The sequence below is a fragment of the Mustela putorius genome, unplaced genomic scaffold, assembly GCF_011764305.1.
Source record: "Mustela putorius furo isolate JIRA1106 unplaced genomic scaffold, ASM1176430v1.1 tig00003850_pilon_pilon_pilon, whole genome shotgun sequence".
Lineage (NCBI taxonomy): Eukaryota > Metazoa > Chordata > Mammalia > Carnivora > Mustelidae > Mustela > Mustela putorius.
Window position 1 is genome coordinate 10,419,171 of NW_025422002.1, and position 27,318 is coordinate 10,446,488.

The 27,318-nt window shown below is 42.5% G+C and overlaps 3 protein-coding genes across 9 annotated transcripts in view; 2 read left to right on the top strand and 1 right to left on the bottom strand.

Annotated features, from left to right (window-relative positions):
* FANCD2 (FA complementation group D2) overlaps nucleotides 1–3,016 on the top strand; it is a 59,202-nt gene extending 56,186 nt beyond the window's left edge. For all 6 annotated transcript variants that reach the window (XM_004738506.3, XM_004738505.3, XM_013054486.2 and 3 more), the window contains 2 exons: nucleotides 1,143–1,223; nucleotides 2,602–3,016. In XM_004738506.3, the coding sequence (XP_004738563.1) occupies nucleotides 1,143–1,223; nucleotides 2,602–2,676 (156 nt within the window). In that variant the 3' untranslated portion in view covers nucleotides 2,677–3,016. The remainder of the gene's footprint in view (nucleotides 1–1,142; nucleotides 1,224–2,601) is intronic.
* A 154-nt stretch (nucleotides 3,017–3,170) lies between these two features.
* On the bottom strand, nucleotides 3,171–6,882 carry FANCD2OS (FANCD2 opposite strand). Of its 2 annotated transcripts, none has more exons than XM_004738511.3 (2): nucleotides 6,749–6,882; nucleotides 3,171–4,565 (listed from the first exon to the last, which is right to left on the bottom strand). In XM_004738511.3, the coding sequence occupies exons 1-2, from the start codon at nucleotides 6,804–6,806 to the stop codon at nucleotides 4,021–4,023; spliced, it is 603 nt and encodes a 200-aa protein (XP_004738568.1). In that variant the 5' UTR covers nucleotides 6,807–6,882; the 3' UTR covers nucleotides 3,171–4,020. The 2 variants fall into 2 exon arrangements, with proteins under 2 accessions (XP_004738568.1, XP_004738569.1); XM_004738512.3 differs by having other exon boundaries at nucleotides 3,172–4,565; nucleotides 6,511–6,819.
* A 5,129-nt stretch (nucleotides 6,883–12,011) lies between these two features.
* BRK1 (BRICK1 subunit of SCAR/WAVE actin nucleating complex) lies at nucleotides 12,012–22,584 on the top strand. Its single transcript, XM_045063306.1, has 3 exons — nucleotides 12,012–12,184; nucleotides 21,575–21,657; nucleotides 22,083–22,584. The coding sequence occupies exons 1-3, from the start codon at nucleotides 12,067–12,069 to the stop codon at nucleotides 22,107–22,109; spliced, it is 228 nt and encodes a 75-aa protein (XP_044919241.1). The 5' UTR covers nucleotides 12,012–12,066; the 3' UTR covers nucleotides 22,110–22,584.
* Nucleotides 22,585–27,318: the final 4,734 nt, after the last annotated feature.

Here is a 27,318-nt window from a genome sequence, read left to right on the forward strand (position 1 = left end):
GCAATTTTCTTTTCTTTTCTTTTTTAAAAATATTTTATTTTTTTATTTATTTTAAAGAGATAGAAAGCACACAAGCAGGGGGAGTAGCAGGCAGAGAGAGGGAGAAGGAGAAGCAGACTTCCCAGTGAGTAGGGAGTCTGATGTGGGGCTCAATCCCAGGACCCTGAGATTGTGACCTGAGCTGACGGCAGACGCTTAACGACTGAGCCACCCAGGCGCCCTGAGTTTTAGCAATTTTCATATAGAATCCAAGCCCTTCTCATTCATGTTTATAATAGCTGAGGGGCTTATAATCTTATATATGAAAGGAATAGCACCCTGGAGACTTAGTTTCCTTTCTTCACATTTGCTCTATGAGATATTATTTCCACAATACTATTAAACAAAGTACTGTAATAAAACAATACTGTTGTTTCCATGAGAAAACTAAACCTTAAAGGTGTTAAGTAACTTACCTAAAGTCATTCAGCAATAAGTGAGAAGTGCCAGGGTTTGAGTCCAAACTGAAATGATACAAAGCTGATGTTCTTTTTTTTTTTTTTAAGATTTTATTTATTTATTTGACAGAGAGAAATCACAAGTAGATGGAGGGGCAGGCAGAGAGAGAGAGAGGGAAGCAGGCTCTCTGCTGAGCAGAGAGCCTGATGCGGGACTCGATCCCAGGACTCCGAGATCATGACCCGAGCCGAAGGCAGCGGCTTAACCCACTGAGCCACCCAGGTGCCCCCAAAGCTGATGTTCTTAAACCACTTTGTATACTATCTTTCAGCCTCAACATGGCCATTTGTAGTTGGTGTATTGGTGGTCATGTACTTTAAGGTCTTTGGGAAATCTCAACAGTACTCAACATTTACTGAAAGAGTCACCAATATACCCTGGCCTTGTAACATCTAGTATGATACTAGAATACAACAGTGGACTAGTTGCAAAACTACATATTCTATTAGTCCCACACATATCTCAGAAACCTTGGGTTGATTATCACTTCTCTAGGTGCTAGATCACAGGTTGATGTCTGTGTTTGACCATGTAGAATGCCTAGAATATTATCTTTCATTGCCTGTAAACTAAGCCTTTCTCCTCTTGAGACCCCAAATATGATAATTATAACCCACCATATGTCTTGGCCCATTCACATTTAGGGTGAAGAGATTATGTCCCAGAACTCCGAGGAAAGTGAGGATGATACAGCATCCCAGGTCTCCAAGAGCAAAGCAACGGAGGTATCTCTGCATAAGTGTGCAATGGCTTGTTGCATTTTGTTACTTATTCTAAGTCAGTAGAAAGTATAGAACTTTTACTGCTAATTTTTTATTTAAGTTTACTTATTTATTTTAGTTATCTCTACACTGTACCTGGGGCTTGAACTGAGATCAAAAGTTACCTGTCCTTCCAGCTGAGCCAGCCAGGCACCCCTCCCTACTTATGTTTATAATCTGTGCCCATCTCCATTCTCTCCAGAAAAACTTCTGTTTTTATATGAATTCTTTGGGGGCCAGAAGAGTATCTCAAGTTGTGGCATATGTTACAGAGTTAAAAATTCCCTTTCGTTATTCATATTAAATTCATATCTGAAATAATTTTAGAGGGGAGAAAAGGTTGAATGTTCTCTGAGTACTGAGAATAAGTTAAAACATTTAAATATGTGGTTTGAATACATAAAATAGAAATATAAATGCATTTGGTGAAAGCATAGAATCAAAAGCTGCATTCACTAGGGACTATACTAGAGTATAGAGTAAGGGTCCTTGTTCTTTTCTGGGCCACTTTCAAGACTTTGAAGAAAGCTGTAGGAAAATGTATTATGTTTTAAAAATTCTCTTTAAATTTACATGGGTTTTGGACACCAAGAAGCTCAGATTTAAGAACCCCTGCTGTGAAGCCTCTCTACAATGCAGTTTGAGGCTAATGCAGAAAGATCATTTAGCATGAAAAATACTTTTATTATTTATATAGTATATACCTCTACCTTGTTCTCATTAAAAATTTTTGAAGCAGATGGTACTCTGGTAAGCAAACCTCCCAGGTTAGAGTTGCAAACCAAAGGATTTTATGCTAAATTCCTTATTGAGATATACCAGAATTCTTAATTTAGCAAACATTTCATTCTGTATTGAGTGGAAGACAATGGCTTATTTAAAAATCATGTGGGGCGCCTGGGTGGCTCAGTGGGTTAAGCCGCTGCCTTCAGCTCAGGTCATGATCTCAGAGTCCTGGGATCGAGTCCCGCATCGGGCTCTCTGCTCAGCAGAGAGCCTGCTTCCCTCTCTCTCTCTCTGCCTGCCTCTCCATCTACTTGTGATTTCTCTCTGTCAAATAAATAAATAAAATATTAAAAAAATAAATAAATAAAAATAAAAATCATGTGAATTTGGTTCAGTTGCAGAATGTTATAGGTCAGTATCACAGTGACCTCCCTCCATGGTCATGATACAAGAAAAATGGGCACGTTTCAGTTCTTTTTAGAAAAAATGAGTGGCTTAACAGCTATCATTGGTTTTAACAGTGATACAGTACAGTTATAAATCCTGTGGGAGCAGTATTGTAATATATGGGGACACCTAGATGACCTAAAATATCTAATTATCCTTTGCCCCTTAGGATGGTGAAGAAGATGAAGTAAGTGATGGAGAAAAGGAGCAAGACAGTGAGGAGAGTGATGGTGACTCCGATTAGACCGCAGAGAGATGGATGCCTGTTCTCCATCTCTGCTAGACTCTTTTGTGTTCAGGGTTTGAAATCTGGTATCTATCTTCCTTACTGGAAGCATCCTGTTCTGTCATTACAAGAGTGGGCTTTACTGAATCACCTTAATTGTGAATTTCATAGGTCATCTAACATCATCAGAGACCCTGGCTCAGGATTCCACTGTAGCATTACTTACCTGTCTGGGCAAATGTGGTGGTGCTTTGCTGTGGAATACTCACGATTCTGGTCTTTGAGAGCTAGTTTTGAAACTTAGAATTTAGGATTGTACCAGTTTTACAAATAAATTCTGTTTTAAGTTCTGCCTCAACTACCTCATTCCTCTTTCTGAATTTTCTTCATCAATCAGGAATTACATGGAATTCAGCTAGGATTTGTGCAGAGAAGTAATGGGACCTGGTGCCAACACATCAGTTCTACCAATTAAAATCATGTTTCCTGTTCTAAAGATCATCTTTATTTGAGATAAGATCTTTGTGATATTTTTGAAGGAATGACAAATTTCTGGTCAATGCCCAAAGAAAGTCCAAAAGGATAATTCTGGCTGCTTTAAAAAATTTTTTTGGTCATGTAGATGTAAGATAAAAAGGGAAAAGTCACCATCAAACTTGTGTTGACTTTGTATATATGTTTATTTCCACATTATTCTGAGTTACACCTATAGATTTGTTAGAACAGTGCTAAAATGCGGAGCTCTCTTGTGTTCTGCCAGAAAGCCCAGTTTCATTGCTGCTTCCAAGTTCTTTCTTACCAGGCTATAAATATTCTTTAATATTTGCTAATATTACTACCCACTTTTGTACTCCAGTGTTACTAGGATGTGGTTGGTTAGGGGTTTTGGTTGTTGATTTGGTGGGGGAGATCATTTGCTTTGTTTTTTATTATTTTTTTAATCCTTGACCTGTCTGTATATTTTTGACCCCTTCATCCTCATGTACATGGAAAGCCATAATCTCCTTCCTTGACACCCTTTGTTTCCCCATCTCATTGTGGTCTTCGATGTTTAAGTGAGTTCACACTAGGCTCATTGGTATATATGGTTTAATGGTTCTTTCTCACATGTACATGTCAACACTAGTTTGACTCTCTTTTAAATGTTGTTCAGCTTTACAGTGGAAATGTTCTCCTTTGCTCTGTCACTGGCCTTTGGGCGGGGCGGGGGGGGTGGCATAGGAGTTCCTGAATTGTCACTGCTTGACAGAAAAGCAAGATGGCTCTAGTGATGTCAGTTTCCTTTACATGGACAGGTTTCTGTAAGCTTCAGGCACGTAGCATAGGACATGATATGAGGAAGAGGAATCCGATTGGAACCCTTTACTTGGAGTGTTGCAAGGCAAAGGTGCACTTCTTGTATGTTGCATACAGTAAGAGGATAGAGCGCAGCATCTGTTTGCACATGGTCACTGTCATCTGAATCTGAGGTTCCTTAAGTCCAGTAGGCCACTGGTTCTCCCGGCTGATGATTTTGCAAAAGGCTGATTTATCTGAAACTCTGAAGGTCCCAGTCCATTTTGGTGGCTGAGCTGTGATGACCCTGCCGAACACGGAATCCACTCCACTGAGACGGACAGGCTGGGGCTTTCTGACCAGCCCTTTCTTGTTGTTCATGGTTCGGAGCTCTGATGTGTGGCAGGGCAACTTGGGACTTACTCCAGGCTCCAGAAATGGGCTGTCTAGAACTAGAGTGACCTCTTGAAAGCACAACTGCACTTCAAGGTCAGAAGGGGTATGTGGGAAGCAGGGGGAAGCCCTAAAGGGATGCTTTGAAGAAGGTGTAGGTGTTGTGTGCCGCAGCCATTGGAAGCTCTCATCCAGTGGGGTCCATGGTGACCAGAGCTGGTATCCTGCCATTGACAGTCCTAAAGAAGAGGAATCAGAACATGGAATTTCCCTAGCATGGTTTTGGTGAGGGCACGGCCATTTAAATTCTCATTTGTTTCATTATTGACTTTAACTTACTTTGTAGTTCTCATTAACAGATTCCAATAGATGTTAAGGGCACTAGTAATTCGATAAAGGGCATTAGTGGTTGGTAACAAGTATTGAATCTGGCAACTGCTATGTGTACTGAAACTTTATTGAATCTAATCACAAGCCTCTGAAGTTAGGTTTTAACCTATTTTACAGGTGAGGAAATGGATTTGTCCCAAGCGGAATATCCCAGTTCACTAATAGGACATATGCTGTGTTGATAACTACTAAAGATAGAATCTACACCTCTGAGGTGGCAGAGGCTGCTGGCACTTCATGATGAGACATTATTTGTGGCTAGAAGCTCAGAAAAGCCATGTCTTGCCAAATATTGTGACTCTAATTCCTGGTACTTTATACCAGTGGTCCTCAAAATGTGATCCTGGCACTAGCAGCTTCAGTATCATATGGAAATGTAGAAATGCATGTTCTTGGGCCCTACCTCAGAACTACAGAATCAGAAACTGGGGGTAGAGCTTGCAATCTGCATTTGAACAAACCCTCCAGGGGATTCTGATGCACTCACAGTTTGAGAACTTATGCCATTCCTTTTAAGGAACTTAGGTTTCGTTATTAATTATGGAGACAGTTGCCTCTTGGCCCTAAAAACCCGTTGTCTGACATAAGGGCAACAGCTCTCTCAGGGCCCTGAACTACTTATGTACTACCTCAGAGGAATTACACCAGACTAGGAGGAAGAAAAGTTTCCAAAGGATGGTCTTAAAGATTTTCCTACTTCTCCTAGGTGTGTTTTGTCTTGTTTTTCATTTGTTATGGGAGAACTAGTGGTTAAGATCCTGGTTCTTACCCCCTTTGAAGAAAAAGCAAAAGGCTGGGATGATGTTTCTAACTAAAAATTTATTTAAGTAGAATTTGGATTTTCCATCATTCTACTTTAAAATTGCCAATAGATAAAAGGTTTTACTGAATTCAGAAGAAGCTAACGTTTTTTGAACACCTACCTATTATGTTAAGGGGCATAACAGTTCCCTTTTCTTTCCAGCCAAGTATATTTCTCTGCCCCTTCTCTCTTCTCCCACAAAAGGTTAACAGCAGCAGATCTGATCCCATCCCATCCAGTAATTGCCCAGGAAATGCTGTGAAAAGTTGACTCCTCCACCACAGTAAAACAGTAAAGTTCATTTTTAAAAAAGAGTTGATGTCATATCAAACCAGAAGACTTGTCCCTGACAGTGGTTAGTATAAAGGAGATTTATTGTTTTCTTTCAAATGTTATGTCTCTCCTTATCTCTACACTCCTTCACTTACTGTGTTCAAATATCTGGACTGCTTTAGGATGAGAAACTGACAATGAGGGGATGGTTATCTATTACAAGCAGACTATGAAAGTCTTCTGATGCTTGATATTATCACCCTGAGAATACTTCCAAGATCAGGGCTCCTCTGGTACAGCACCTCAGCAAGGTGGTGTGTGAAGGGTGTTAATTTCTCAGTATATGACCAAAAAGATTATTTAATCCCAGGATCCTTTTCCTGACTCCCCTCCTAAGAGCAAATAGGGCCAGAGGCAAAAGGCTTTTTATCAAAGATCCCGCCTTAACTACTGGACAGAGCCAACCTGGGGATGAGAGAGGGCTTCTGACCCCAGACCTTTAAGCCACTTCCACCTAAAGTTTAAATAAAGACGATTCGCCCCTCTTTTCCCACTACCCGGAAATCACTGTCCTCTACTCCAAGAGGGTTTGAACCTTGGAAGTCTTCAGGCTGCTTTAATAGTTCCCAAATAGGGAACACCTTGTACTCCTGGCCAAAAAGTCTTCCCTTTCATACGGTCCTCCCGTTCCAAGAAACCGAGTCCCTCGATTTCCCCACCTGGGAAAGGGGACGTAAGCGTCCAAATGCAGCTGAGGTCCTTGTGAATTGTGAACTGCGATCCTGATCCAGAGAGGCTGGAGCTGCCTGGAGTGGGGAGACTCCCCCTCCCAGCGGGAAGAAGGGGCTTGTCCCCCGGGGGTCCCTAACCGAGGGTGGGGGCCAGACAGCTGTGGCCCGAGGCGGAGGTGGCGGTGGGAGCCCGGGCCCGGTCCCACCATCCGGGCCGGGGGCTCACCTGCTGAACTCGGTGGGCCGCACGCTCCAGAGTGGCGGCCGCTGTTTCCCAGCCGCATCTTTCTCTCCACCCGGCGCCTGGCAACCGCCTTTGTGACCCAGGTCCACGGGAGGAGCCCGGGCCGCTGCGGGGGTGGGGGCTCGATGCGCCCCGCTGACAGGCTTCCGGGCCGAATTCCCCACCCCCAACTCCTTGCAACACCGGGTCCAGGCCTACACCTTCAGGCGTGCGGATTGAAATCCCTTCCTCTTCGTTCCGCCGCCCCCTCCTCACCCCGCTACACCTGTGTGCTTTTGAGGAGTCCCAGCGGGCGGGCACGCCCACTTCAAAGGGTGTCAGGGACCTACTTGAAAGTACCCAGACTTTTAGTTAGTCTTGACTCTAAACAATGCTCAGGGGAGGGGCGCCTGGGTGGCTCAGTGGGTTGGGCCGCTGCCTTCGGCTCAGGTCATGATCTCAGGGTCCTGGGATCGAGTTCCGCGTCCCGAGTTCCGCGTCGGACTCTCTGCTCAGCGGGGAGCCTGCTTCCCTCTCTCTCTCTCTGCCTGCCTCTCCATCTACTTGTGATTTCTCTCTGTCAATAAATAAAATCTTTAAAAAAAAAAAAAAAAACAATGCTCAGGGGATTATTCAGGCTCAAAGGTTTCATTGCTGCATTGGAATGATCCCAGCGAAAGGAGACAATTTATAAATGCTGGCTTCTCAAGAGCAAGAAGAAAAGCACCTGTCTTCCCTTGACTAACCAAAGATCTTTTCCTGCCTCCTGTTAAACCTCAAAAAAGACAATGCCGTCCTCTTCTCACAAAGCTGAAGGCCTGACCATTTCACCATAGTGAGTGATTTGAGAACTTCCTAAGCGTCACTGCAAACAATTTCCTTGGAAGGCTGAGGGAGGAGTCTCTACCCAACTGACTTCGTATGTCTCCATGAAGTTCTTGAACCTAGGTAGGTTCATTGGGGTGAGGTTCGGAGCCAACGGCTAAGAAAGAATTCTTAAGACGTCTTTGGTGCAAAAAGGTGGTTTATTAGAGAACCGGGACTGCTGCCCCCGGGGGTGTGAGGCGTGGCTGGTTATATACATAGGAGTTGGGTATATGAGGACAAAGGGGTATTCAGAAGAGCTATTGGGGTAAAGAAGACTGTCAGGATATTGAAGGCCTGGTTACTATCAAGCCAAGGCCGCTTTCCCTCTAATGAGGCACTAACATAAAGACAATTGGGAGTCTCCTCGTGGAATGTTACATTCCTGCTATCAAGCGTCCTTGTTAGTGAGATTTGGGTTTAGAAGAAATTTAACTTTATTTACTTTTCCTTCTACCTCCGCCTCCTTCAGTTTTGTTTATGGAGGGGATGGTGACATTAGGGCTTGAGGAACTGAGTTATGTGCCTCTGGAAATTGGGCTATTGATAAGGTAACTTCTTTGTTGTAAATCTCAAGGACATTTGTAAACCAAGGGAGACTCCTGCCTTGCAGGATTGTGATCTCTGCAAGTTAACTATTTGTTTTTCTTTTAGGGCAGCCAGAGGTGCCTGAGGAATGTCACACATACTACCAAGGGGAGTGGGTGGAGAGGGAGTGCAAGGTGCCAGCTTTTGCTTTGTTTTCAGCCAGACTTCTGCTCCCTCATCATCCTCTGTGCCTGGCTATCCCACAGCCTGGCAGTGTGAAGTATTTGTGGCAAGGATTAACTAATGGCCTCACCTACCCTTACCTTGTACACCCAGAAATTGCCCTTGCACTTTGCCAGCTGTAGAGCACAGAACAAATAAGAGCTGTTACCGTTTGTCTGGCTCCTTGGGAGAAGCTGAACAGGAGAGATTGGGGCCGCGGGGGTGGAGTCAGGCTAAAGATCCCGATTTGGAAGACCAGATGGTCTTGAGGCACTTGTGGAGAATTGTCAGATGCTGTGTGCCTGTGTGTGTGTGTTGCACCCTATGGAAGGAGAAGGGGAGAGTTTGGAAGCGAAGTCAGAAAATGGAAAGGGGCAGAGTGATGAGTCTTAGAAGATGCTGAAATGATTTGAATTGCAAAACTTTGTTTTCCAGTGAGTTTATTTTTATTTTCATCTCGAGTAAAAGAGACACTGTTATTTTAAAAGCAAACAAACAGTTTTTATTGCACAGTTGTGTTTTTTTTTTAAATGAAAGTCCCAAAAGCAAAATTGTATAATTAAAAGTGGTTGGATAGAGAGGGCTTAGTGCTGCTATGACAATCTGTACCACAGTCCTCTGTGCCATCTGCCAGCTTTAAGGGAGCTATTTTTGGAGATACCATTTGCTATTACCCCTGGCTCTGATACTGCAGTTCCATGGCTACCACACAGATATGGAAAACCAGAATCTCCCATACTACCCATTACTGATGACCTACAACATCAACTTTGTTTGTATCATGCAGTGCTCAACATTCTGTGTGCACTTTCCTCAGGGATTGCCACGACTGTCGTGTCATGTTTGCTCTGCCAAAAGATGATTCAGTTCTTTCAGAGCAGCTAGCAACATTGTCATGGTGCACATGCTATATCCTTAGCTGCATAAATGATGGTCCAAGTGCACATGATTGCAAAAAAGATTCACATGACCACTGTTAATGCAATTGACACATTTCTTCAAGAATTTGTTCCCGGGGCGCCTGGGTGTCTCAGTGGGTTAAAGCCTCTGCTTTTGGCTCAGGTCATGATCTCAGGGTCCTGGGATCGAGCCCCGCATCGGGCTTTGCTCCGCGGGGAGTCTGCTTCCTCCTCTCTCTCTCTCTGCCTGCCTGTGATCTCTGTCAAATTAAAAAAAAAAAAATCTTAAAGAAAGAAATAAAGAATTTGATCCCACACTGATTGTGGTACACATTGTCATAGCAGCCATTGACAAGATTCCCCAAGTTCTGTGAAGCACATGGTAGATCTAAAGTCAAGGATCTTGTTTTCTTATGCTGAAGCAATCTGCCACCCAGAAATACTCTTTGTTGCACCAGCAACATTCCCAAAGAGCTTGCCTTTGTACCCATCATAAACAATTTCTGCAGTGAAGAACTACTATGCTGGCAAACCCATACTGAAGGTCTGCCTGACAGCAAGCTTCCTGAAGCATGTAGGAGAAAGTGCCAGAAGTCCAGAGGAATAGTCTTCATTCTGGGACAGCTCCATATCCTTGAGTTGTTTGGAATTGCAGAGGAGATCCTAGAACAGAGGTATAAGAAGTCCAGCAAAAGGAAAAGAGCTGAGCCTGACTTATCTTGTGGAAGACCATTAATCATAAAAAACAAAATGTTGGGGCTCCTGAGTGGCTCAGTGGGTTGAGCCTCTGCCTTCGGCTCAGGTCATGATCTCAGGGTCCTGGGATCGAGCCCCACATCAGGCTCTTTGCTCAGCGGAGAGCCTGCTTCCCCCTCTCTCTCTCCGCCTGCCTCTCTGTCTACTTGTGATCTCTGTCAAATAAATAAAATCTTTTAAAAAATCTTTAAAACACAAACAAACCCCCCCCAAAAAAACAAAAATGTTGGGGCAACTGGGTGGCTCAATCAGTTAAGCAGCTGCTTTTGGCTGAGATCATGATCCCAGGGTCCTGAGATAGAGCCCCACATCAGGCTTTCTGCTCAGCAGCGAGTCGGCTTCTCCCTCTCTGTGATCTCTCTGGCTTTGAAAGAAAAAGAAAAAAAAATGTTGGATAGATATGTGTACTTAATTTTCTGCTTTCAGCATAGAAATAAAATGTAAACTGATCATGAGTGTCTGCTTTGTGAAGAGTCCGGCACTGTGCTTAGTGTTTTATCTATTCTCTCTTACAGAATTCCCCCAACAATCCTAATCCATCCATGTTGTTGTCCCTGTATTACACATGAAGAAAAAAAGCTCAGAGGGGTGAAATGACTTCTCTCTGGTAGATTTGTGATTTGAAACTCAGATGCCCTGCCTTTAAAGGAAAAGATTTATCTGACTTCTCTGTGATGTGTGAGCAAGATACTACAACAGCACCACTTAGGAAGTGGCAGTTAGTCCTCTGGATACCTGGGGCTTGATATTTAGGGTTGATATTATTTTAGTTACCATTTCTATCAATACGTAGGAGAGTTCAGAGGCCTTAATCTGCTTTCAGATTGGTACAGTGAAAAAATATGGGAGTCTGCAATCAACTGGTAAAGGTCCATCATTTAATTGACTGTGTGACCTTGAACTTCAGTTTTCTCATCTGTAAAATGAAAAGCATCTTCCCGATTTCCTTTCCACAGAGTTTGTGAGGGTCCAGTGCTTTATTGCTTGTCTCCGACCTGAGTAAAAGACTGTTAGTAAAGATTTCTTCCCAGCTACTGCTAGAACCTATCTGTTGAACATTTTTTTAAAATGACAGGCATGTATTGCACAAAGCAGATTGAAAAAATTCCCTTAAACAAAAATAAAATGTCCATAATTCCACTACCTTAACAAACCAGACATTGGCATCTTTCATATATCCTTGTCCTCAAGCAGACATAATTTTCATATAGTTGCAATTAAAGAAAATTTTGTATTTTCTTTTCCCCTTCACTTTATTATGTATGTTGCCATAGTGTTCATAATAACTATTTAAATGACAGCATGATATTCCAGTAGCTGGCTATACCATTGTTTAGCCATCCCCAACTGTTGAGATATAGTTTTGGGTTTTTAAATAGATAATGTTACAAAGAGCACTTTTGTGCTTGAAGTGTCTCCCCCCACCCCTTTTTCACCGACTTTCTCAATGAAATTAGGTAAAAAAAAGTTTGAATTGATTAACCGTTCTTGCAGGCAATTTACAAATTTAAAAAATTTTATATCTATGATTCTACCATTTGAACTTGCCAGTTTACAGAGTGACCAGCTTTTTAGGGGCCTATCAATTTCCCGAGCCTCTCCATCACTGGGTATTTTTGTTAAAAAATAATAATACCGTTTTGTTTGATTAGTGGAAGGTGGGGAATCATGTTGTGTTGTTGAAAGCCGTTTTCAAAATGAGTTATATTTAATGTGGCTTAATTGGCTACGCCCAACTACTGACACAGACTACAACCTGTTTGGAGCAGCTAACGCAACGAGCATTTCGTGGTCAAGCGCCCCCTAACGACCAAAAACGCCCGCGTTGGGGTATGTAGTGGGTAAGGGTGCCTCGGCGCGTGCGCACTCCATTTCCCCCGTTGGGGCGTGGAAGCAGAGCAAAAACTAAGGAGGACTTGATATCGCGCAGGCGCATCACAATGCCCGTGGATTCGTGGGTGCTAGGAATGGGTGTGGGCTTCGCGGCGCAGGCGCACTGGCCGTCTGGAGGGTCGGGGCGCCTGCGCAGTGGTTCGTCGTCCGGCGGCAACCATGGCGGGTCAAGAGGATCCGGTGCAGCGGGAGATTCACCAGGACTGGGCGAACCGAGAATACATTGAGGTCATCACCAGCAGCATCAAGAAAATCGCGGACTTTCTCAACTCATTCGGTCAGCGGGCGAGCAGGGGGCGTGTGGGTGGGTGGGAGGCCACTCAGTTTGGCGAAGGTGCTGAAAAGCTTTGAAGGGGCTTTCTCCGGGAGCCTTTAGCCCCTACTGGTTTTCGCGTCCCCCGGAGCCCGCCTTTCCCCTCTTTCCCTGACCCTCAGGCTCCACTGGGCAGTCCCTGTGCGGTTCTCCTGTGCCATTGTGAGTTCATCGGCTTCGTTGCCATCGCCCCAGATCCATTAACAGGTCCTTCCTTTTTCCAGACTCTTCGGGCACCTCCATCCGCGTCTTTTCTGCTCTGCGGTAGCCTCCCTGCTTCCTTTGTGACCCGCCTCCATTCCAGTTTCCACTTTGCACTCAGAGTGCGCCTTTCATGCAGCCACAGCTGTGTCACTGCCCTTGTGTAAGTTTCTTGACGGTTCTCTTCATTCTCAGAATCTTTTAGCGGCGTATCTTTTAGTCGCCCTTTTCTGTCTCCCGTTTTTGCTGCCATGAGAGTGGTAGGAGAGGAGGTCAGAAGTAAGGTCCAGATTATGTAAGGCCACGGAGACCCCTGTGTTGCTGGTATCTAGCCAACAGTAGGTGTTATTTCTGCTTCTAGCAAAGTCTTTCCTAGGCATGGCCTGCTTGTGATAGTCTTCAGTTCTTTCTGCTTTGTTCCGTATCCTTCTGGAAAGCAAGCATGTAACAAAGATTCCCATCCCATCTTCTCCAAGTGTTTTTTTAACAACTTGGCACGGGTAGACATACTTAAGTAATCACAAGGTGTAAGGATGACATCTAGTGATCTTTTTTCAACTAGTATGGTTCTTTTCTACTAATTCAACAACAAGCAATTAAGATTAAGTAGGGGAAACTGATGTATTAAAAAAAGATTTAAAATGAATTAGTTATTTTCCAGCCAAAGGACTGATGCATCCCAAGGAGAAAGCTAACAGAAGGTGAATTTTCTTAGAAAGCGTCAGCAAGAGAGACCAGATCTCAGTACAGGGCTCTCAGGCACTCTGGAGAACACAGAATAAGATTCATTTCCTGCTTTCAAAGAATTTCTGTCTTGAAGATTAAATAATGACAGTTTCAGAATATCAGTTTGTATTAATCTATTTTCTTATAAAGTGTATAAGACTGTAATCTTACTGCGATGGATTTTCTCACCAGGGAATGAGGGTGAGGGTAGTATTAATGAGAGAATAGTATAAATATTTATGTCGTTGATACGTAGTCACACACATAATTTCTTTTAGAGGTTGTAATAGGGAATGGTAGTCAACAAACATAGATCTTATAGTATCCTGAAATAGTATAAGGACTATGAGTGAAAGAGTATGGTTTAGTGAAAAAGAAGGATGGATTTAGAGACAGGAGTCTGAAGTTGAGACTAGATTAATTGATTTCAGTGAACTGAAAACATTAAGAAATACTGAAGCTATTTACCCTGCTATTCAGATAGTCTGGGTTTCATCAGAGGGTTTTTCTTTTTCTAACTTCTGTGCAAACTCTTTTGATGTTAGTTCTCAGAATGTTTTTCCTACTTTCCTGGACAGCTGAACTGTTACTGAAGGTTTTTCACAGCATTCTTTGCTTGTAACATTCCTTCAGAGGAAGGGTCAGAGAAGAGAAACCAAAATATTGCATACTAGGGGAAGGATGTCATGATAAGAAGATCACAGCTTTGAGATTTGGCTTAGTCAGGAGAGGTAGTGGAAAGTAGTTGGAAAAATCACCAACATAGAGAGTTTTAACATTAAAAAGCAGAATTAAAAGACTTCATTTTCTGGTAGGATCTGAAATACATAGACTATCCAAGTACAGTATTAAGAACATCAGTTAAATCAGTAAGCCATCTAAAATAACAAGCCAGGGGGCTCCTGGGTCATTCGATTAAGCTTGTGACTCTTGGTTTCGGCTCCACTGCCAGTAGTGAACTCAGTGTTCTGAGATGGAGCCCTGATTTGGGCTCCCCCTCAGTGTGGAATCCACTTGAGATTCTTGTATCCTCTGCCAGTCCCATTCCTGCCTTCTCTCTCTCAAATAAACGAATAAATCTTTCAAAAATAAAATAACAAGTTAAGCTGGGGCTGTTTTTCAAAATTTAAAAGTGATCTAGTGGGGGCCCTGGGTGGCTCAGTCATTAAGTGTCTGCCTTCAGCTCAGGTTATGATCCCAGGGTCCTGGGATCGAGCCCCACATCAGGCTCCTTGCTTGTCCAGAAGCCTGCTTCTCCCTCTTCACTCCCCCTGCTTGTATGTTCTCTCTCTTGCTGTGTCTCTCTCTTTCAAATAAATAAATAAAATCTAAAAAAAAAAAAAGTGATCTAGCATCTCTGCCCCCCACATTTGGATCTAGGTAATGTAATAACTTCATTTCTGAGCACTGAATTGTATTAATAAACATTTTTTTTTTTAAAGATTTGAGAGAGAGAGAGCGCGAGCGTGCGTGTGTGGGAGCAAGCAAGATTGAGAAGGGATGGAGCATAGAGAGAGGGAGAGAGAGCCTTAAGCAGACTCTGCTGAGCCCAGAGCCTGACATGGGGCTCTGTCCGAGGACCCTGAGATCAAGACCTGACCCTAAATCAGGATTTGCACAACCCAGGTGCCCCAGTATTAATAAACTTTTAATTTGCATACATTTATCTTTGACATAAATCTTGGCATATTATAGTCACCAGATTTATGGCATTTGAGTCTTGGAACTGACCAAAAATTGGAGAGTTTGAGCTTAGGATTTGCAGAGGACAAGTGTCTCTTTTCTTGCTTTGTAAGCAAGGAAATACCAGCACTGAAATTTTATCAAATGTGTAAGTCACATTATATGAACAAATAGAGAATAAAGATTTTTCTTTTGGGAGATTTCCAACATGCCCTAGACTGAGAAAATAGGCACACAGAATTCCAATCTTAAGAAGCCAGAAGAAAGGGCATTCCTTAGCTTAGGCCATTGTTCTCCCTTAATGTGATGCTAATAGCCTGATGTTTGGAGTAATTACTAGATGGTTTCTGCAGAAGTTAATTTAGCCCTTTTAAAGAAAAGGACAGTAATCACAATTAAGAATGGAATTATGGGGCGCCTGGGTGGCTCATTGGGTTAAAGCCTCTGCCTTTGGCTCAGGTCATGATCCCAGGGTCTGGGGATCGAGTCCCGCATCGGGGGCTCTGCTCAGCGGGGAGCCTGCTTCCTCCTCTCTCTCTCTCTCTCTGCCTGCCTCTCTGCCTACTTGTGATCTCTGTCTGTCAAATAAATTAATTAAATCTTAAAAAAAAAAAAAAGAATGGAATTATGAGGCAAACTTAAAAGCTTAGCAGTTCTTGAAGATTGACAGTATCGCTGCTGTGAGTTTAGACAAAGACCAACAGGCTGAGAAACTAGATCAATCATAAAACATTTGAGACATTGTCTTGGCATTGGATGACTCAGGATGAGCATGTGGGGGATACATTTTCCCACTCTAAGCCCTTAATGTGACTTCTCAATTCTGATGTGTATGTGTATGACTTATACTGAGTTTATGATAATATGATTTGGTGGTACAGAGATTTAATAAGAATTTACTTTGAGAAGGTAACCAGGGCTCAATCACTTGCTCTCCCCCCCCCCCCCCCGCCCTTTTTTTTTTTTTTTTTAAGACTTTATTTATTTATTTATTTATTTAAGAGAGGGAGAGAGAAACACGAGCAGGGGGACAGGCAGAGGGAGAAGCAGGCTCCCTGCTGAATAAGGAGCCTGAAGTGGGGCTTGATCCTGGAACCCCAAAATCATGACTTGACTGAAGGCAGATGCTTAACAACTAAGCCACCCAGGTGCCCCTGGGAGCTCTTTGAAAATGGCAGCAATCCTAGAGTCCTTACCCTGACCACAGAGTCTGGGTAGGCCATGTGCTTTGGAGAGGGAACTGGCTTTCCAAGATAGTGACTTTCTGAAGAGCTTTTACCCTCTGATTCGTTCCAGCTGGTGAGAGTGATGATATTCCTAGGCCACCTGAACCTGAGGCCCCACAAATCATAAGGCAGTGATAACATCCTAACACTGGCCTGTTCTGTACCTTGAACTGGTGAAGTTTCTAAAAATAGATTGTCACAGATGGTAGCTTTTATTTTTATACCATTTTATCTGATTCTAAAGCTAATATGTGCAGAGAAGTGTAACAAAAATAATAAATGTGGTGGTTATTTTTAAATGTCAGTGTTGATACTTAGCCAACAAGTATAGCATGTCTGTTTTGATCCCAGCTATGTGTCACATCCTCTGAGAAAGGAATAAATAAGAATAAATGGACATGGTAGCCACTCCTGAGAAGTTTAGAGTTCTGTAAAGAAGTAAGCCTTAATGGCAACGATTCAAAAGAATGAGTGTTGATTTTTATAGGCTAAGGTTATGGGCATTAAGAGTTCAGAGGAGCTGATAACTGGCATTTGTCAGCAGTGGTAATGGGTCCACATCATCAAGCACCCTGACAAAGATGGTTAGTGTCTTAGAGTCTGGTGATGGGGGAGCCTGGGTGGCTCAGTTGGTTAAGCATCTACTCTGGTCATGACCCCAGGAATCTGGGATGGAGCCCTGCATTAGGCTCCTTGTTCAGTGGGAAGCCTGCTTCTCCCACTCCCTGGCCCCTGCTCATGCTTGCATGTACTCTCTCTTTCTCTCAAATAAATAAATAAATAAATAAATAAATAAAATATTTAAAAAGAAGTCTGATGATAATATACACTTTTTTTTTTTTTAAGATTTTATTTATTTATTTGACAGACAAAGGTCTCAAGTAGGCAGAGAGGCAGGCAGGGAGAGAGAGGAGGAAGCAGGCTCTCCGCGGAGCAGAGAGCCCGATGTTGGGCTTGAGCCCAGGACTCCAGGATCATGACCCGAGCCGAAAGCAGAGGCTTTAACCCACTGAGCCACCCAGGTGCCCCTGGTGATAATATACTCTTAAATGCACTCTGATTTCAGATTTATTCAGCTGCTGAATGCTTATCCAGTGTTTTGCTTGAATCAGTGTTTTTCTTGGGATCTGAAATATGGTCAAAGTTTCTGGAATTCAACATTTTATATTCTCAACAGGGCTTATCCATTTAGGCCAGTGGTGTACTGTTGTTCTTGGATTCTGATTCATTACCAGATTGACAGAGATATAACAGAACAGCCATCCAGGAAGGAACCCTTTCTCTCACTACCCCACCCCTGCAGATAATTTTGGCATGTCTTTTTATGGGAAATGACAGGTTGTTAGTGATAACATTCATGCTCTTACTAAATAGTGTACGTGATGTGCCTTTGAGCTTCTAAAAACCAGATGGAAAGAGACATGGTCTTGTTGGGCAGTCCTGGTGGTGGAAGTGTATCTAGGAAAAGGAGGGGGCTGAGTACCTTCTACTCAAGCTAGATCTAGGAATTAAAAGCAGCAGCACTAGCAGATAAATAACATGATTTAAAAGAAAAATGAGGGGTGCCTGGGTGGCTCAGTGGGTTAAGCCTCTGCCTTCGGCTCAGGTCATGGTCTGAGGGTCCTGGGAATCAAGCCCCACATCAGGCTTTCTGATCAGCAGGGAGCCTGCTTCCCTCTCTCTCTCTGCCTCTCTGCCTACTTATGATCTCTCTCTCTCTCTCTCTCTGTCAAATAAATAAATAAATCTTTAAAAAAAAAATACAGGTCAGATCGGGTCAGTTCTTTGCCTTAGATTTAAGAAAATAAATAAATAAAAGAAAAATAGGGGCACCTGGGTAACTCAGTGCATTAAGCCTCTGCCTTCAGCTCAGGTCATGATCTCAGGGTCCTGGGATGGAGCCCTGCATTGGGCTGTCTGCTCAGGGGGGAGCCTGCTTCTCTGCCTACTTGAGATCTCTCTCTTTCTGTCAAATAAATAAATAAAATCTTTTTTTTTTATTTTTTTTTTTATTTTTTTTTTTAAAGATTTTTATTTATTTATTTGACAGAGAGAGATCACAGGAGGAGAGAGGAAGGGAAGAGATCACAGAGAGAGAGGAAGGGAAGCAGGCCCCCTGCTGAGCAGAGAACCCGATGTGGGACTCGATCCCAGGACCCTGAGATCATGACCTGAGCCGAAGGCAGCGGCTTAACCCACTGAGCCACCCAGGCGCCCCAAATCTTTTTTTTTTTTAAAGGCGGGTGGGGGCCATCTTGGTGGCTCAGTCGTTAAATGTCTGCCTTCAACTCAGGTCATGATCCCAGGGTCCTGGGATTGAGCCTTGCATCTGGCTCCCTGCTTGGCGGGAAACCTCCTTCTCCCTCTCCCACTCCCCCTGCTTGTGTTCCCTCTCTCCCTATGTCTCTCTCTGTCAAATAAATAAACAAAATCTTAAAAAAAAAAAAAAAAAAGAAGAAGAAGAAGGAGAAACAAAGAATGTCAAGAAGAAGAAGAAGAAGAAGAAAAAACAAAGAATGTCCAGAATAGGTAGATCCATAGAGAAGGTTAATGGTTGCCAGGGGTTGGGACAAGGCTGAACGGGAAATGACTGCTAATTGGTACAAGGTTTCATTTGGAGTTTTGGGGATGTTCTAAAATTAGATTATGGTGATGGTTGCACAACTATATTCTAAAAACCATAGAATTGTATACTTCAATTAAGTGAACTTCATGGCATATAAAGTATTATATCAATAAAGCGATTTTTAAAAAATACTGAAGAGTAGCAGTGAAGATGGGTAGGAAAGAATCTAGAATGACAAAAGGAAAAAAAGGAACCAGAAAGCGGAAGAGTTGAACTAGAAGCAGATTTTAAGAGACATGGGGAATAAATTATAACCCTAGAGGTTCGTAAAGATGGTAGATAGTGGGGTTGTGTGGTGGGACGTTGTCATGGAAGAGTACTGTCCTGAGCAGTAAGGGAACTGGGCTTCAGGCTCAGCTGTGCTGTTGTTTTGTCCAGTCAGTTCAACAATATGAGCCTTGGTTTCCCCACTTGAAGAAATATTAGAGTCACACCAGAGCCAGTCTTTTGTTTTATTAACATACCAAGTTCATAATTTTTTTCTCAAAAAGCTCTCTTTGCCAGGCGAGATACTTGTTGTAAAAATTAATTAGAGGCAGTATTTGATTAATTGATTTTAGCCCAGTGAAGTGGGCTTTGATTAATTCATTCTAGTGAGATAACATGTAAAAAAATGATAAATTATAAGTACATAAATATCATTTGTCTATTCCCATGTTAAATATTCAAACTCATAATCTGGTTGTTTTTTTTTTTTTAAGATTTTATTTATTTATTTGACAGGCAGAGATCACAAGTAGGCTGAGAGGCAGGCAGAGAGAGAGAAGGAGGAAGCAGGCTCCCTGCCGAGCAGAGAGGCCGATGCGGGGCTCGATCCCAGGACCCCGAGATCATGACCTGAGCAGAAGGCAGAGGCTTTAACCCACTGAGCCACCCAGGCGCCCCAAAAGATACTTTACTTTTTGTTTGTTTTTTAGTGACTTGTTAAAAAGATACAAACTTGTAATTTTGGGTTTTTTTTTAAGATTTTATTTATTTATTTGACAGAGATCACAAGTAGGCAGAGAGGCAGGCAGAGAAAGAGAGGATGAAGCAGGCTCCCTGCTGAGCAGAGAGCCGGACTCGATCCCAGGACCCTGGGATCACGACCCGAGCCGAAGGCAGAGGCCTTAACACACTGAGCCACCCACACGCCCCACAAACTTGTAATTTTAAATGGCCATTTTAATAGTCTTTAGTAAGTGCACCATGCTTCATGAAACCATTCCTAAGTAATAGTGGTGAACGTTCTTGTTTGTTAAATCTGTATCCAAAAACCGAAGACCAAGCAGATAAGTAATTTATAAACCAGAAATTCAACCTTAAACATACAGCAGAAGGAGAATTATATGCCTCTAGCAGAGACCTTTCAGAGGTCCAATTTGAATGGAGCCTTGAAGGAGAATGGTTAGACAGGCAAGATAAGCAAGATGCAGATGTGGAGAAGTGAAAGTTGAAGCAAGAACCTGGTGTAGGAGGATTTGTCAAAATGGATGTGGACATCCTTTTGCATAACAGCATAGAGATGAAAAGGAATTTGTGAGCTAAGTGTTAAATCATTGTGAGTGGGAGAGTGTCTCGGAGAGAGGATATTTTAGACATAGAAAGTGAAGGTTATTGAGGATGATCAAACAATGATGTTGGAGGAAGTAATAAGAAATCATGAGCGTGCCCAGAAACCTTTTTCTCCTGTTGAGAATGGTTAGGGAAAGCGTAGGCAAGTGGTTCTCTTAGAGAAGTTTCCAAAGGAAAAGGTATTTTGGGGAAATCTAGGTTTCATTTTGGGTGAGATGATGAAAGAAGATTGGAAAAGGGAAGAAAAGAAATTTTGCTGTTTTCCACAGATGGAATGTGGGCTCCAAAGAGTATTTGATGTTCTCCCAAGTTTTCTCTCCTGCTGACATGCCTGCACAGATACTGATGACACATTAAGTGCCTTCCTGCAGCAAAAACAATGATGAGGTTTCCATGAGCTTAGAAACACGGATGCCTTCCCTCCTCTCCATAGTGTCTGCTGCTTTAATGGCCTCTATTTTTCTTCCTTCTTGAGATTATTTTCTTCCTCTTGTCACTTCCTCTCTCTTTAATCTCTTGGTTTGTCTGTTACTAAATATCCGCCCGTAGAGTTTCAGTGTGTTAGTTTTCTATTGCTGCCATAACAAATTACCATAAATGTGCTGCTTTTGTCACATAGGTTCTTATATTATAGTAGTGTAGTTTGGAAGTCCAGCATCACTGGGCTAAAGTCAAGGTGTTGGCAGGGCTGCCTCCCTTTCTGGAGACTCTAGGAGAGGATGTTTCCTTGCTCATTGGATTGTTGGTAGAATTCAGTTTCTTGTGGCTGCAGGACTGAAATCTGTTTCCTTGTTGGCTGTCAGCTAAGGTCCGTTTCCAGCTTCTCAATGTCTCTGGTGTCCTTTGGCTCATGGCCTCCTTCCTCCATCTTCAAAGCCAGCAATTGCAGGTTGAGTCCGCCTCACACACTTTGAATCTCTTCTTCTTACACCTTTCCTTGGTCTTTCTCTTCCTGTATTTATGGATTTGTTATTAGAGCGTGTCGATCTGGATAATTCAGGATCTCATGGTCCTTAACCTTAATCACATCTGCAAAGTCCCTTTTGTCACGTAGGGTAAATACCTACAGGATCAGGGATTAGGGTATGGACATCTTTGGTCATCATTACTCTATGCCTGCCACCCTGGTAGGAAGTTGAGCAGATTCATTCTAAGCAGCTGTGCTCCTAATACTCACTTCTTTTCCATTTCCTTGCTTTGCTCACCTGCTTCTCTTTGTGCTCTCCCTGATGTATCATCCCTCTTCTTTAGCTAGGGGCTGTGTGTGTGTGTGTCTGTGTGTGTCTGTGTCTGTATTTGGAATGACATTAATTCTGAACATCAGTCTCCTTTTACCAGATATGTCTTGTCGTTCAAGACTTGCAACACTAAACGAGAAATTGACAGCCCTTGAACGGAGAATAGAGTACATTGAAGCGCGGGTGAGTATGTTAGAGAAGGTATTTGCTCATGAGGCTAGGCAAGGGCTGTGCAGAGAAAATGCAAATTTCCCCTTGTTGCTGGAACAAACCTGGAAGTAGTAACAGGCTTAGAAGTTAATGAACTTCCCTGGATTTGAACCAGGTTTCTGGGGCTCCAAAGCTGTTGTCTTTTCTACTACTCCCTACTATCTATGATCTTTTTTTTTTTTTTTTAAGATTTTATTTATTTATTTGACAGAGATCACAAGTAGGCAGAGAGAGAGGAGGAAGCAGGCTCCCTGCTGAGCAGAGAGCCGGATGCAGGGCTCCATCCCCGGACTCTGGGCCTTAACCCACTGAGCCACCCACACGCACCTATCTAGGATCTTTAAAAAGATTTTTTTTAATACTTGTGAATTTATCTAATTGTCAGTTTCCTTTGACAGGTGACAAAAGGTGAGACCCTCACCTAGAGCTATGCCATGCTGCTGCTGGGAAGTTGCTTCATGGAACGCAACAGGGCTTTGGGTTCTGCCATGTACGTCGGTGTGTGATGTGGCATGTGGGAAGACATCCAGGGAAGCTCTTGGAACCAACATTAGACATTTTATCTTTGAAGTAACATTTTGTAGAACTATCTGTCAATGTATGAGGCGCTCAGAGCCAGACGCCTGGGACTCTGTTAAGGTCCTCCCCACCTCTCTTTCTCTCAGACTTTTCTTACAGCTCTCATTGCCTCTGCATTGATTCTGGTGGGGTTTGGGAGGCAGTCCTGGTCGAGACACTTATGCCCTGGCAAGGTGGCCGCCAGAGAATGTTGTTGCTAACCCACCAGTTTCTTGTCCTTCCAGGCCCCCACTTGGCTTGAAGGGACATGTTCAGAATTTTCTTTCTGTCACTTGGGGTATCTTTGCCTCTCATATTTCCCTAATAAACTCCTCAACTTTATTTGACTGCTGTGATTTTGATGAGGAGAAGAGCTAGAAATTGGACATGTGTGATTATTATTCTAATGTAAAACTTTGAGATGTATCTCTTTGATCAAAGCCTAGGTGGCTTACCAGCTGGAGGAATCCCCCACCCCCATGTTTGGAGCTAATTCATCCTGGGAATCATTTGGTCATTTAGCAGACATTTATCTAGTACTTACTATATAGGCACATTATGCTCCAGTAGAAGATAAGCATTGAGTCAGGCATGATGTTTATAGCCTGTTGAAATCCAGCATCCACACAGTTTAACTGCAACCCAGGGCAGACTGAGTTTTATCAGTAAAACTGATAAAACAGTAAAAGCTGTCTTTTGAAAAGCAAAGAGTTTAAATGGAAGTCTAAAACTGCATTCTAGCATCAAAAGCTTGCTATAAACTTATGCTACCCTACTGTTAAAGGCTTATTTCTTATATAGAATCTCTGTTTTAGTCATACAGAAATCGTCACACTCCATGCAAACAAATTTCCCCCTATTCAAATCGTATTTGCTATTTCAAGGCTAGCCCAAGTCAGGCCTCTTCCAGAAAGATCCCCTGGACTTGACTATTTCATTCAGTACTACCCTTTTCCTTTTCTCAGTCCCTCCCATCTCGCCATGCTGACCCTACACTTCTGCTCTGGACTGGATCTTGTTACGAGCCATTCTCTGATGTAGTACCTGGTACCACATGGTAGAGTACAGTATATAGTATATATACATGAGCACCTTTTCTGCACTGCCCAGCTGGGTGTCTTACAGAAGGCAGGTGGTCAGTAAACACCAATTCAATTGACCTTAGCTCCTTCCCACTGTCAGATCTTTTTAAAACCTTTGCTTAGACCTTTGGAAGACCATTTTAAGTAGAACCTTCATTTAAAAATGGGTTTTATGGTGGAGACAAACCTGACGTCCTTTCCTTTGGGAAGTATTGTATTTGAACATTATCGAGCTTGTCAGTGGTAGAGTGCTTCTAACAAGTCTCTTGAGTTCATTATTCATGTACTCAAACACTTGAGTTCATCATTCATAACAGCTCAGTCCTTTCCAGGATAAAGTTAAGTACTTCTAAAGTTCAAGTTTTAGATCTTCTGACCCTTTGCAGTTAATTTAGCACATTTATTGAGTTCCTGCTACATGCAAGGACTATACCATGAGATTGTCATGGGGGCAAAAGTGATGGTAACTAATATAAGCAGGAAAAAGCCTGCCTTTAATGAAGTCACGTGAAGTGTTCAGTAAATTACTTGTGGTTGCATAGATGTCAGTTAATTTACTGATACCAAAATAACATTTCAAAAAAAAGGTCTCCTAACCAATTCTGCGTTGCTAATAGTAACCTGATGGTTGTAAAGAAAACTACTGGTTAACATTGAATGTAAGCCACAAGTGAACTCAGCTGCCTGCTGGTAGTAATCCCTTCATTACACCTGGCACTTTAAAGTGTCAGAGTGCTTTTCTGTGTTATCACACCCTTTACAGAATGAGGCCCTGGTTTGCACAAGGATATGAAGCTGGTGTTGTCTACTTCATTGAGTGTTACCATGTGGTAGATGTCGTAGTTGCTTTATTTTATTTCATTTAATCCTCAGACTCTAGGGAGCAGGCATTCTTATCTCCCTGTAATAGGTGAGGAACTAGTGTAGGCTAAAACTTGTCCAAAGTCCTAGGAAGTAAATGAAGATAAGGAATTTGAACTTAGACCTACATGACTCAGATGGTTCTAACTATTCTTCTATTCTGAATGTAGTAGAGCAAGATCTAAAATTTATTTCATTCCTAGTCCAGTGCCTTTTCACTGTCCTCACCTGAGACACTTTAAGCAATTACACAGCTCTGTTAGTCTTACACGTTTCCACCCTTCCTTTTGTGAAGAAGGCTTCATAGGTGGTTCTTGCTGTGTCTGGCAAACGCTGTTTGCATTCATGTGTATGTTGTCTAGTTTCACTTCTAACAGCTTCCTTTGTCTGAAGGTTTAATTTTATGCTGTATTTTCTGGAAGCCTTGCCTAAGGAATTTAATCCACTCTAGTACTTCCCTAGCTATCTTTGAGTTGAGCCAAATAAAGCAGCTACATCCCCTCTCTGAAAGGCCTTACCTGGTCAGGCTCCAGAAACTGGAATTTTACTCTTAAATCATACACATCTTTGCTCACAGGTCATTGCGGTCCATAGTGTTAGGCTAAACAACCATTTATTTTGTCCCAGGTGTCAGTTCTTCAACTTACAGAGTAATAGTTCTGAAATACAGTTTGTCCTTATTGAGGATGATAAAGTTATATTTTACATTTTATTTTTTAATACAGTTTTTTTTTTAGAGTCCAGAGTGCTCACCATTACACCATGGAACCTCCGGGAATACAATTTTTTTTTAAAAGATTTCATTTATTTGTTTGAGAGAACATGAGCAGGGAGAGCAGCAGAGGGAGAAACAGACTCCCTGCCAAGCAGGGAGCCCAATGTGGAACTTGATCTCAGGGTTCTGGGATCATGATCTGAACCAAAGGGAGACACTTAACCAACTGAGCCACCCAGGTGCTCTTACTCATTTATTTATTTTTTTATTTTTTAAATTTTTTTTTGAAGATTTTATTTATTTATTTGACAGAGATCACAAGTAGGCAGAGAGGCAGGCAGAGAGAGAGGAGGAAGCAGGCTCCCTGCTGAGCAGAAACCCCGATGCGGGGCTCGATCCCAGAACCCCGGGATCATGACCTGAGCCGAAGGCAGAGGCGTTAACCCCCTGAGCCACCCAGGTGCCCCCTTACTCATTTATTTTTAAGCGATCTCTACATCGAACGTGGGGCTTGAACTCATGACCCTAAGATCAAGAGGGGCTTGCTCTTCCAACTGAGATAGTCAGATGCCCTTGATGGAAGTCAATTTTTTTTTTTTATGTTAGACTTTAGCCTTTTTTTTTTTTTTTTTTAAAGATTTTATTTATTTGACAAGACAGAGATCACAAGCAGGCAGAGAGGCAGGCAGAGAGAGAAAGAGGAGGAATCAGGCTTCCCATGAGCAGAGAGCCCGATGTGGGGCTCGATCCCAGGACCCTGGGATCATGACCTGAGCTGAAGGCAGAGGCTTTAACCCACTGAGCCACCCAGGCGCCCCATTAGCCTTTATTTTTTAAATTTTTTTTATTTTAAAGATTTTTATTTATTTATTTGCCAGACAGATCACAAGTAGGCAGAGAGGCAGGCAGAGAGAGAGGAGGAAGCAGGCTCCCCGATGAGCAGAGAGCCTGATGCAGGACTCCATCCCCGGGCCCTGGGATCATGACCTGAGCTGAAGGCAGAGGCTTTAACCCACTGAGCCACCCAGGTGCCCCTGGAAGTGAATTCTTAAAAGCCAAGGATACCTGTTGAAAAGAGAAAAACCATCAGACCTACTGTATGAAAAGCACTAACGTGAAAATATGGGAAATCAGAGGTTTATTTCTGGGAGATTAAAACTATAAAGTATAAACATTCATTCATTCCATAAATACTTGTTAAGGGATTACTGTGTGCCAGATATTGTGCTGAGCATTGAGAATATTGTAGAGAAGTCATGATCTCGCCTTGACAGCACTTGAGTAAGAGTCATACGATAATCACGCACACAAAAAAATTACACATGGTGCTGTGGAAGGCTGGAGATGAGGTGAACAAAGAAGATGGTTTGCAGTTCTAACTAGGCCTTTCAGTCTTGTGGAGTAAATTCTAAAGGCAGAAGCAGTGCAGAAATAGCAGGGTTCAGAGGGTTTCTCTTTAGTCAAAGATGAACTTCAGGAAGAAAGAAAAATAATCTATCAAATCTATTAAGTGCCAGGCACTGCACTAAGCATTCCACATGCATTAAAGCTATGTCATTATCTTCATTTTGAAATTAAACTGAAGCGTAGTGAAAAGGGTGGTCAGAGGGGAGTGCTGGATTAGAGAGGTTCATCATTTCCTGCCTTGGCAAGGAAATGGCATGAGTTCATCTGAGTCAGACGTCTATAAAGGAACACCAGAACCTGGGTGATTTTGCCATGGGCTCTCCTTGAAAGTACATTATACAAAGAGCTGGTGATCCTGATGGCCTCCAGCAGGATAGGGACCAGCAGAGATACAGACCCCCTGCTGTACTGAACATCAAAAACATGGAAACATTTGAGGAAAACCCCAAGGAAAGACAGGACTTCCTGTTAAATTATAATGACTCGGAGACACCATAATTTACAGGACACATGCAGACATACATATGTGCTTCCAGTTTAGTGTTAGAAAAATGCCTACATCTGTAAAGTGAGAGTAGCTATTTAAATGCAGGCCTTAAGATGGGTATTACATCATTGCAGATAGTATTCACCAAGATCATTTAAGAGGAAGGAAACATTCAGGATATACCAAGTAAAAGGAAAACTACAGGCTGTATTGTTCTTATGTTACACTTTCCACTATGCAAAAACAAACATGGAGAGAAGAAAATGCACCCAAATATTTTAATACAACTGGTGATTTCTTTCCCCTTATACTTTCATGTCTTTTTTAAAATTTCCTTTAGGTGGATCTATTTTGCCTTGTTTATATTTTGGCCAATTAAAAATACAAAGAAGTATAATAAAGCAAACAATTTTTTAAAAAAATTTTTATTTATTTATTTGACAGAGAGATCACAAGTAGACAGAGAGGCAGGCAGAGAGAGAGAGGGAAGCAGGCTCCCTGCTGAACAGAGAGCCCGATGCGGG